Source organism: Batrachochytrium dendrobatidis (assembly GCF_000203795.2).
Source record: "Batrachochytrium dendrobatidis JAM81 unplaced genomic scaffold BATDEscaffold_14, whole genome shotgun sequence".
Taxonomy (NCBI): domain Eukaryota; kingdom Fungi; phylum Chytridiomycota; class Chytridiomycetes; order Rhizophydiales; genus Batrachochytrium; species Batrachochytrium dendrobatidis.
In genome coordinates, this window is record NW_006281112.1 from 664,684 (window position 1) to 676,021 (window position 11,338).

Here is an 11,338-nt window from a genome sequence, read left to right on the forward strand (position 1 = left end):
CTCGACAGCTATTTTCAATCCAGATCTGCCCATTTGATCCAGTATTATTTCCAACTTGAACAGATTGTGCGCATTTCCAGTCATGTTCCACCCAGTCTAGTACTATTGACTATTTAAACAAGAATCAACCATGCACACTCTTGGAAAATGTCACATTCTTGCCACTATTTGAATTTGGAGCATCAGTGAATGTTAATAAAGAAGTAGAGCCACTACCACTAGCAGTAGTGCTTCCGTGCGATCCACCGCCAATAATATAAGGAGCAGCATCCGCACCTAAAGTTAGTGACGAGCTTGTTTTTGAATGGCCACCTATTTCAGAAACTCCAACATGTTCATCCTCTTTTTCCCAAAAAGGGTTTACGGAACGTAAACCATCAACACGACTTTGTTCCAGCGCGATGCGGAGTTGTTCAGCCTCTTGTGCTTCACGGTCAGTCTCCTCAAAGGTTATTAATGGAGTGGCCTCTTTTCCTGTGCGACTTTTATCAATAGCAGATTGTATCATTTGGCACTCTAATGCTTCGTCATACACTCGGAATTAGTGTTCCGCAAGTGCGAAATGGAATGGATTTTTGGGATTGCGAAATAATTATTTTTTCGCAATCCTGTTCCTGAGATTGCCTTAAACTACCACGCTATCACATAATGTAACTTCCTCTATGGAAGTGTATGAGCTGTCGTCAACGTCAATCGATGGACACGAGGATACAGGAAAAGGGAAAAGGAGACTCAATGACAGTCATGACCATGCGTCGTCCTCCTTACCCTCAATCTCATGCTCTATTCCTTTAGCAACCACACGTTTGTCTAAAGTCTCAAAGGCCAGTTTGGTGTGGCAGTTTTTTGACAAGCTTGATGATATAAATGACCTTGACAAGGCGAGAATTCCCTGTAAAATTTGTCAGCAGCTCGTCAAGACAAATTCAAGAACCAACTTCAATCTTGTTGCCCATTTGGAGACCAAACATCGCGACGCTCTATCAGATGCAATGTATCAGTATTCCAAAGGTCCATTTTGCATTGCAGAAGATATTGGCGAGTCAAATTTCGCAAATGTGGAACCCAATTACATACTACTAATAGACAATACTGAAATGATGTCAAGACTCGACCTTGCAGTGTTTAGAATATGCTATCATGTAGATACTGTTATAAACAACGACGCTACTCTCCAATACATTCCTACTAAAAATATACAGATTCAATCATGTTGTGCATTTGATTGAATCTGAAATTCGTATAGCAGCTAAATCTGAGCAAAAGAAAAGTTGGCTGCAAGTATAGTTGATCACTTGTTTAATTCGTCTTGAAAGTTTTCGTAAATAGGTTTGAGAGTTTCAACCAATTCCTCCTCTTCCTTGATATTCACTACGCATTGTTTCCAATCGGCACGATCTGGCATGTTTAATACATCAGCCATTACGCGACTAATCACATATCATTAAAAATCGTGTTTAAATAAAAATGGCAATGTTCAACCAAATAACATACCGGCCTAATTGCATATCAAATAGTCTTGGAGCTCGTGAGCCAGGTGTTTTTCTTGCTGCAGCTATTTCAGCAATTCGCTCTGTACTTGGTGAGAAAACCAACGTTTTTCCATTTTCCAGTTCGACTTTCAAATATGGCACAGAATCGTCTTTAGGAACCTCATTCAAACATTCTAGCTGCTGTTTCTCTGCTTCTTTTTTAAATGCTGCCTCAATCTCATGAGTTTTTCCTTTTGGTACTGGCACGACTTGTAAATGGAGATGATGCAACCGTTGATGTGCTGGATTTTCAATGTTTTTGCCAGTATAGACTTCGAATACAACCACATCATTTTGAGCAGTAGTTTCAATTTCTCGAATACGACGCTGAACTTGATTCATTTCATTGATGGTTTCCTTGGCGTCAATTGATTCATCCGTGCTAGTATCAGTATCGCTGAGATGCTGTATGCTTTGTGTGCTAGTAAAATGTGTAATGGGTACAATGAGAACATGACCAGGCACCAATCCACCTTTTGCTATTGAAATGTAAGTTTTGTCTAGGATTGTAAGAATGAGATGCACTTCAAGTTTTTCGTTGGAAGTGCAAAACCAGCACAATGAATCTAATTGATTATAGCAATGGTTGGGGTTAGATATACCTTGTGTATTTGTATCAACTATTTTGACAATACAACCTACCATCGCGATGAGTCAAAAGCCCGTTTGGATTGCGATGGCCAGACTGGTCAAGTCGGTTATGATTAGCTTCTGGACACTCGCGAATGTGATGTCCAGGAACATTGCAGATCTTGCACACATATCCATCAGGAAGTGTGCCAGATGATCGCTGATGCTGTGCTTGCTCCATTGTGCAATCGTCTTTCCAATGACCAGGCTGTTTACATCGATGACACACATAGGTATCGGGTGGAGCTCCTATCAAGCCAGCCCAACAAAAACGTCAGTTATACTATTTATCCATATATAAATCTGTTGTAGTGTGTGTAAAATAGACTGGATGTTCTACATACTTTGTCGTTTCTTTCGTCCGTCTGTTGGATTACCTTGATCCCAAAAGAAAGAAGTGGCAGTTTCCTTTGCAATTTCAAGTCAGCAGGATATTCATTAAATAAAGCGTGGTTGCATATTTTTTAAATGTACTTACTGTTTCGCTAGGACGCTTCAAACTGGTAGACTGATTGGTTTCACTACGAGAAAGAGTAAGTGGACACGAGGTTACCACTTCCGGTTTAGTCTTGAGTGTGTTTGTGTCTAGCGTAGCAGCCGGTACAATATTCATGGCATAAAACCACCGCTCTTTGTTTGCTGCTCCAAATGCACCTAGACCAATAAATCTTGTATAGTGTGCAGCACCACCGAATTGAAAGGGTTCACGTTCAAAAAACACACCTTCGTCAGTTGAAAACATATATCTAGGTGCGAGTTCTATTGCTAGATCTGATGCCAAAGCCGATCCAACTGAAAGCAACTTTCCAGAGAGTTTGACCGTCGCAAGCGGCGATTGCATTTGAATTTGCGATGGCCATCCTGATGACAATAGAATATCTAAAATTTGTCCAGACTGTTTTTTGCTATACTGACCTGCGTTTACACCACTACAGACTGAAATGGACAGTTGATCAGCGGTGGTCGTCGTTCCTCTCGAGCCAAGATAAATCAGATTTTCTGTCAACTGGCCTTCAGTCTTTTCAATCAAGTCCATCAACTTGGCTGCCAACACATGTTTACCAGCCATAAAGTATGTCGGAATAGGAATCTTGATTTTACCAACAAGAATAGATTCCAAAACCACGAGTTGCTGGGCTGGATCGGAACCAAACAGATCTCCAGCACAAAGAAGCAACTCAAATGGACCATGTTTTTTGTTAATCGTAGCAATCTTGTCCAATGCTTGTTCAAGCTTTTCGCCAAGTGAGCCCACCACGAGACTAATACATTGTCAATTGGTAAGCGAATGCAGTCATTTTAAATGATGGTAAAATTCAATTGAACATATATAGTCGATATTTTTGCAAGTTACTCAAAAACCAAACTATTGATACGGCATTTAGGCATTACATGATGGGATTTACTCTGACTTACACTTTCATATTTTTAAAAATTTGGTCAAGAATTTCAAATCTGCAATTCAACAAGTCACGCTACGTCACGTGAATTTGCGTTAGTTTTTGGATGCGATTTGAACTGCTCGCTGGCAATGAAATGCTGCAACTGCCATTGCCGGATAAAGAGGCCAGAACATTGATAGGACACACTGCTGCAGTTCATACAGTTGTATACAGCAGTGATGGGGCGTATTGTCTTACTGGAAGTGCTGACCGCTCAGTCAAACTATGGAATCCTGTAACCGGAATGTGTATCAAAACTTACTCGACTCATAGTAAAGATGTTCTTGGAATTGCACTGTAAGAATCATCCACTGCCTTGTATCTCATAATCTAGCATAGTTTATACATACAAGTTTGCAATGGGTAAAATTCCACGCATCGATCTGATGCTAGATTCAACTTTATTAAATCCAATCTTATTCACTGCTAGACCACAGTCGGCTTCTGATAATAGTCGGTTTGCTTCTTGCAGCATGGATCGTGGTGTGATCCTATGGGATGTGGGAACAGGCCGTCCGGTTCAAAAATGGAACGAACACACTCAACGAGTCAATACGGTTGCATTTAATTTAGATGCATCGATCCTTGCTTCGGGATCGTATGATACTACTGTTCGATTATGGGACTGTCGTGCTCGGAATACTTGGAAACCTATTCAGATACTTGACGGATCAAAAGATAGTGTGGAAGCAGTTCAGATTTTGGATACGGAAATTTTGGTTGGATGTGTTGATGGCAGACTGAAGATTTACGATGTTCGAACTGGAAGAGTCACTATAGACGCAGTTGGACGTACGAGATTGATTTGAATTTTGCAAAACAATTTTGATTCTTCTGGATGATCTGCATATGTAGTTTAACTCACTGACAAGTAATTTTGTAGATCCCATTATTTCAGCACGGTTTTCAAATGACGGAAATTGCATTTTGGTCAATACTTTAGATAGTAAGATCAGATTATTTGACAAAGAAACCGGCGAGTTGCTAAGCGAGTAAGTTTTCTAGAAAGTATACAATTTTAATGCCATGCTAATCCAGTTCATTGATTTGGCAGATATACCGGTCACAAAAACTCGGATTACCGAGTGGTATCAACCTTTTCATATACTGATGCACACGTCATAAGTGGCAGCGAAGACGGTCGTATATGCATGTGGGATCTTGTAGAAGTAATTTGATTTTTGCATCTTGTACAATCATAAGCTGTTGAATTAAGCTGACCAATTTATTGAATTTTAAAATGACTTTAGGGGAATCTTGAAAAAACACTCGAGGGACACACAATGGCAGTTACCTGCGTTGCATACCATCCCAAACTTCATACCATGGTATCTACATCACTAGATGGAACAGTCAAAGTTTGGGAATAACGCTAGAGTAGCGGCAGTACGCAATGTCGACGGCTTACAAATACCAATAATCCAAAAGTTGATAAGCCCATCAGTAATAAATACAATACTGCCCAGAAACAGCGACCACCACAAGATTTGCTCGGCTTATACTAATTTTACTTTGCGCATAATGTAAAATATAAAGGCAGCGAGAATTGTCATGCCTGCTAAAATCATAAAAAACCATCGCAAATCGACTGGTCCATCTACTTCCTGCCCAGGAACTTGGACGTTCATTCCCCAAAGACCTAGCGAATCAATATAAGTAAAGAGTCATACATCTATGCATTGGATAAACAGGTCTTACCAGTAACAACATTGAGCGGTACCAGAATACTAGCCAAGGCAGTCATACGCATCACTACATCAGAAGTACGATTGGAGGCTTGAGTGATTTCAATAGAAATCTGTGCCAAATAATTTGAATGCGATCTACCCAATGTCTTTTCCGAATGCAGCAGATTTTGCATCATAGTAATGACATGGTCGTGAATATCCTCTAAATACAGACGAGTTTCAGAATCAGGAGCAAGCCGCTCCATACAGCGGTTAATGACCATTTTAACAACATCGGCTTTGGTAGAAAGAAGTCGAAGAAGTTGAGTGACTTGTTTTCGAGCATGTCCAATCCGCCGTAACATGTCGGATTGTTCAGATTCCTTGAGAATGAGAACGAGCTCGTCAATGTTGTCGACTTCCAACTCGATGAATTTAATTAACGGAATGAAACTGTCGGTAATATCGTCAATAAGCGCATAGTTGATCCAGTCTATGTTATGCAAAGCAGACATTCAAATTGGTGCAGATTAGAATAGTGTATAACAGCAATTGCTAAAACGTAAATACTTGCCTGTGGTAACTTGCAATCCATATGCATGCAATTGGTCGATACGATTCAGTACATTGCTTGCATGCGGATTTGGTCTGAAATGAAACTAGACTCGATTATAACACAAAGTGGTTGGCAAATATGAATTTTTGTTTCAACAAAATGACAACTTACAGAAATGACGCATTCACGGAAAATGACAATGTAGACTGGAATAGGAGCCATGAACCTTGAGCTAGCATGATCTTGTTCAAACGATCGAATGACAACAAAGTAATAGTTGTTGAACACTTCACATTTCTCGCGGGTATCTGGAGTTTGAATATCTTCGTCAGTGAGGGGATGAATGCCAAATGCCCTACTGATATTAAACATTTCTGTTGGAGTAGGTTGACAAACATCTAGCCAAAAAGGACCGTCTTCGAGAATGTCCTTGACTGGACGGTCAAACTTGTTTAAATTGATTTCATCAAATGTGGGAGCACGAACGACTCCGGTGGTTTCTGAAAAAAACATGAACCTAGATGTCTAGATTGATTACAAAGCAGTGTCAATTTCTGATTATCCAAAACAGTTAAATCGACACATCAACTCACGGCATATTTGGACGATGCGGATGAAGACTGACGATCAAATGCAGCAGCAATTGTATCATAATTGAGACCATTTTCAGGCTGTCTTTCACTGACCATGTTTTCTCTTTCAAACTGAGAATGACAATCTAACCGAGCATCTAGACGATTGTGCGAGGACGTATGCGATGGATTGCTAATGGCTGTCAAATTAGGAAAAGATGCACTTTGACCTTGTAAACCAGAGTAAGCAATAGAACGAGGCTGAGAGGCAGAGGTTTCCAAGAATATACTATGACGATGTGCAGTAGGTTTAGGAATGGTTATGTTGTCACTCCCAACAGCGTCTGCAGTTTCTGACGGAGGGCTGGAAGTGACTGCGTTGCTTTGGAACATTCCAGCTCTGTGATAAGCTGGATGTCTAGGACTAATGGACAGTGTAGATGGCAGCATTACAGCAGAAGGAGATGTCATGTAAATACTACGGTCATGCACACAAGACCCAGCAGCTTTACTAGCTGCCATAGTCTTTTGATAACTCCCAACAATGCTTGCAGACTTGAACGAAGTGTTGTAAAACTCTCTGTCTGCATGAAAGGCAGCAGCAGAAGCAGTGGTCGGATCATCAAACACAACTGTTCCGGTCCGTAATGGCAGATTGACAGAACTCTGTCGATGAGGACGATCATAAAAAGGCTGCAATGGTTTGTCATTTGGTTTACTGGCATCGGATAACTCAGAATATGCAACATCTGAGCTAGAGAGCGGCGATGCAGTGGTAGAAGATGCTATTTTAGTAACACCGCTATGAACGTTGGTGTTGACTGTATCAGTCGATACAGTAAATGTACATAGCAATGGCTCTTGCGACTCGTTTCGATCTGGATGCATGACTACAGTAAAAGTCGATACTTGTGCAAGGTGCATCAATGCTTAGATCTCCCTTTTATTAATAACTTGCCATTGTTTTTGTCCTACAATCCTACATAAAATATACTCAAATGTCCTATTAACACAGTGGTTTCCTTTTATTCCGACACTCCAAGTTTGGTTGACATAAACTAGTCATCTTTCTGTATTTTACGACTGCCTTTAAAATGTACAATAATTAAACATTTTAGTGATTACTACAAATCAATACTTTTAGTTGAACATAAAGTCTATTATACAATGCAACTATCATTTTAAACCTCCCTTTTTGTATAGCCATACGTTATACCATCACCAAATTTGAACCAGGTCCATTCTAATTTGGTGATTGAGTTTGGCTGGTTTGGTGTCGTCAATAGTACTCTGCACACACTTATTATTGTATTCTGAATTTCAGATACGTTTGGATTCGAGTTCAGTGATGATTGTAAGTTTGGTTTGTAGGAAAGAAGAATTGGAGATTGAACAAGTGGGATTGCCTGAAGCTGTGATGTGAGCATTTGTTGAGTTGCTCCACATAGAAATGAATACAATGGAAATCAGTAAACTCTAGTGAGTTCAAAGGCAGTGCTGTTTAGCACATTTAGTGGAAATTGAAACGAATATACCATGAGACTGATTGTTTACTATGCACCGACTCCCTTATTCAGTGTTCCAGTCGACGTGAATATGGCTGTAAGCCTGAATTACAGCTGAAAACAAGAGATGGAATGCTTGGATACCTGTATAAGGGTGATTTGTAAATGGAATTAAATCTCGACAAGTCTCGCATTTACTGCTACTATTAGCATAACCTCAAGCATGCTATTGGCTAGCGTATATGCCTTGATGCCAAAAAAGTGAACTAATTGCTGTTATGAAAATGCAGTCAATACAAATGCTTATTCCTGAATAATTATTGGTCATTTATTCGTGTAGCTACCAAAGGGCCACTATTGCAAGCAAAAATGCACCTGCTGCTGTTGGGCTCTCAATCAGGGCTGCAACACGCCTTCATCTCCAGCAACCTGTGTTGGATCTACTACACTTGAACAAACCATTTCAATATTATCCAACACACTAGACTATTGACTGTCATTCAAAAAACCATATAAATCCTTGTATTTTTGTTTATTAAGATTTGTAAAGGATGAACTTGAATTATCATCAAGATAGCATCTATTTAAGCAATACACAATATGCATTTGAAAGAGTTGAACCGATCATGTCAAACTGTTTTAGCAATGGATCAGGGCTCAAATAAAGCATCAGAATCTCGGATTTTGGGGAAACGACCTTCAACAGCTGGCGTGATGGTTCCACGACGCTCAATGCACATTGCCAATGAATCTGCAATCAACTCGTCAGACTTGTAAGCAATAGGCGGTATCATGTTATCACCTCCTTCTGCAATATAATCCAGAGTGTAGAAATTGTACAAGGTATCCATCTCCAAAGGTTTACCGCCTACAAGAACTTTGGTGATTTTGCTACCAATAGGTTTCTTGGAGTCAAAATCAAACGTCAAGCCAGAATACTGAGGGACAGTAATGATACTTTTTTTCAAAATGGGATTGTACATGGCTGCAGAGTTTTCAAGAAGTTTCATGATTTGCTTGCCCGAGTATTTAAAACTTGCGACCACACTGCCAAACGGTGCAATGATCATGATATCGGCATGGGACACTGGTCCCTTGAGAATAGATGCTCGGATTGCACCAGAGTTCACCATGGCGATTTGAGCACCTTCCTCTTTATGATTTTCAATCATACAATCAGTCACTAGATTTCCAAATGCACACTCACCAGTAATGCAGTCTTCAACAAGGAAATCTCCCAAAGATTTGCCAAGAATTTTTTCAGAAAGACTCGAAAAAGATTCACGAAGCTTATCTACTTTGGCTTGGTATTCGGGATTGGGCGTAAACTGTTGATCAAGAAGTATGGGATCGCCTTTAGGTGGTTTCATGTTGTCAAACAAATCCCATTCAAGTTCGAGATATCCAAGATAATCGCCAAAACGGTGAGCCTGGACCACATAGGTATCCTTTCCTTCAAGATTCTTTACCACAGTTGGATACAGACCCTCGACATTAGGAAGCGATGTGTCTTTCAAGAGAAGAGAGTGCGAGTGTCCACCAACAATGAGCTGGACTCCCTTGGTATTTTGGGCAAGATACTGGTCCTGGTGATATCCATTGTGAGAAACACAAATGATACGCTTAATGCCCTGGCTGTGCAGTTCGTCGACATATTTCTGGACTGGCGCAACAGGATCGTAAAACTTGACATCCCTTCCTCCAGTGGTAATCTCTGCAGTTGTCTTGGTAATGTATCCAATAATGGCAAGAGAGTACTTTTCCAAGTAGATATATGGCACGACACCTGCATCTTTAAGCCTTGGCGCTGTCGTCAACTCAATATTGGATGAAAGAGCTGGGAAATTGAGTGATTTGATAAAGTCGGCTAGATAACCGACACCACGATCAAACTCGTGGTTTCCTAAAGACATGGCATCATATTTCAGATCATTCATGAATTCAGCAGATGGCTTTCCACCAAATATATTGAAAAACATGGTGCCTTGGAATTGATCGCCTGCATCCAGCATCAAAACGTCCTTGGCATTTTTTCGAATCTGGTCAACAGCTGTTTTGATACGAGCTATACCACCATAGCAAGTGTTTGCGTCAATTTCTGCCTGAGAGCAGTCCACACCGCCAACATTAAACTGGTCAAGATGAGCGTGTATATCTAAAACAGTGACATGATAAAATCAGTACAGATTTTCGTGAATTGTCATCAATAGCTTAATATTCAAACCATATTGTCTACAAACTATGGCTTGATGAAACGTAGTTTAGCAATCCATCTATTTCAACTCACCATTTGTATGAACAAGTGTAATTTTGTTGGGTGCGAATCCGTTTGGACGAATTGAAGTTCCAGCCTTTGTTGGAACAGCAACAGTATAGCTAACAGCAAGAGCAAATATGACTGAGAATAGTGAAGAATTCATGATTGAGATTTGGATGATGGTAGTTTGATATCGTGAAGTCTGCCATTTATATAGGAAATTCAGTGCATGCTTTCGCAAAAAGTGAATACATATGGTTTCACCCGCCCTGATTTCAAAACTGTAGCTAAAATGATGATCAGCAGATTTTTTGTATGGAATGCTGTGCGAAATACATACATGGCTGCTAAACTCCCTTTTTATCCCATTGCCACTAGCTGTAACTAAATTTAGAAAGTATTTGAATAGGATCTATAATTGGAAAGTTGTTTTTATTCCGACACTCCAAGTTTGGTTGACATAAACTAGTCATTTTTCTGTATTTTACGACTGCCTTTAAAATGTACAATAATTAAACATTCTAATGATTACTACAAATCAATACTTTTAGTTGAACATAGTCTATTATACAATGCAACTATCATTTTAAACCTCCCTTTTTGTATAGCCATACGTTATACCATCACCAAATTTGAACCAGATCCATTCTAATTTGGTGATTGAGTTTGGCTGGTTTGGTGTCGTCAATAGTACTCTGCACACACTTATTATTGTATTCTGAATTTCAGATACGTTTGGATTCGAGTTCATTAATGATTGTAAGTTTGGTTTGTAGGAAAGAAGAATTGGAGATTGAACGAGTGGGATTGACTGAAGTTGTGATGTGAGCATTTGTTGAGTTGCTCCACATAGAAATGAGTATAATGGAAATCAGTAACCTTTAGTGAGTTCAAAGGCAGTGCTGTTTAGCACATTTAGTGGAAATTGAAACGAATATACCATGAGACTGATTGTTTACTATGCACCGACTCCCTTATTCAGTGTTCCAGTCGACGTGAATATGGCTGTAATTAGCCCTTGGCTGTTTACTCGATTTGTCAAGAATCTGTAAACGCTTCGAATAAACGTGTTTGGTTCACCAACTAGTCAATTGATTGCAGTGCTCGTGTATGAAGCTTCAATGAATCCATACTTGTTTGAAATAAAAAATATCTTTTGAATTACTAAATATTGTAC

General features: G+C 39.7%; 5 protein-coding genes across 5 annotated transcripts; 1 reads left to right on the plus strand and 4 right to left on the minus strand.

The window, feature by feature from the left end:
* Positions 1–124: 124 nt before the first annotated feature.
* BATDEDRAFT_91734 (uncharacterized protein) lies at positions 125–508 on the minus strand (the record flags this gene model as incomplete). The annotated part of the gene is made up of 1 exon (XM_006682041.1): positions 125–508. The coding sequence occupies one exon, from the start codon at positions 506–508 to the stop codon at positions 125–127; it is 384 nt and encodes a 127-aa protein (XP_006682104.1).
* Positions 509–1,273: 765 nt separating this feature from the next.
* BATDEDRAFT_91726 (uncharacterized protein) lies at positions 1,274–3,586 on the minus strand (the record flags this gene model as incomplete). The annotated part of the gene is made up of 6 exons (XM_006682042.1): positions 1,274–1,430; positions 1,495–2,098; positions 2,175–2,411; positions 2,507–2,570; positions 2,641–3,424; positions 3,579–3,586. The coding sequence occupies 6 exons, from the start codon at positions 3,584–3,586 to the stop codon at positions 1,292–1,294; spliced, it is 1,836 nt and encodes a 611-aa protein (XP_006682105.1). The 3' UTR covers positions 1,274–1,291.
* A 112-nt stretch (positions 3,587–3,698) lies between these two features.
* On the plus strand, positions 3,699–4,974 carry BATDEDRAFT_91867 (uncharacterized protein; the record flags this gene model as incomplete). The annotated part of the gene is made up of 5 exons (XM_006681996.1): positions 3,699–3,901; positions 4,035–4,396; positions 4,488–4,596; positions 4,659–4,773; positions 4,855–4,974. The coding sequence occupies 5 exons, from the start codon at positions 3,699–3,701 to the stop codon at positions 4,972–4,974; spliced, it is 909 nt and encodes a 302-aa protein (XP_006682059.1).
* Positions 4,975–5,100: 126 nt separating this feature from the next.
* BATDEDRAFT_14098 (uncharacterized protein) lies at positions 5,101–6,340 on the minus strand (the record flags this gene model as incomplete). The annotated part of the gene is made up of 4 exons (XM_006681809.1): positions 5,101–5,243; positions 5,303–5,764; positions 5,834–5,930; positions 5,999–6,340. The coding sequence occupies 4 exons, from the start codon at positions 6,338–6,340 to the stop codon at positions 5,101–5,103; spliced, it is 1,044 nt and encodes a 347-aa protein (XP_006681872.1).
* A 2,214-nt stretch (positions 6,341–8,554) lies between these two features.
* On the minus strand, positions 8,555–10,324 carry BATDEDRAFT_27762 (uncharacterized protein; the record flags this gene model as incomplete). Its single annotated transcript, XM_006681894.1, has 2 exons — positions 8,555–10,059; positions 10,192–10,324. The coding sequence occupies 2 exons, from the start codon at positions 10,322–10,324 to the stop codon at positions 8,555–8,557; spliced, it is 1,638 nt and encodes a 545-aa protein (XP_006681957.1).
* Between the last annotated feature and the right edge of the window lie 1,014 nt (positions 10,325–11,338).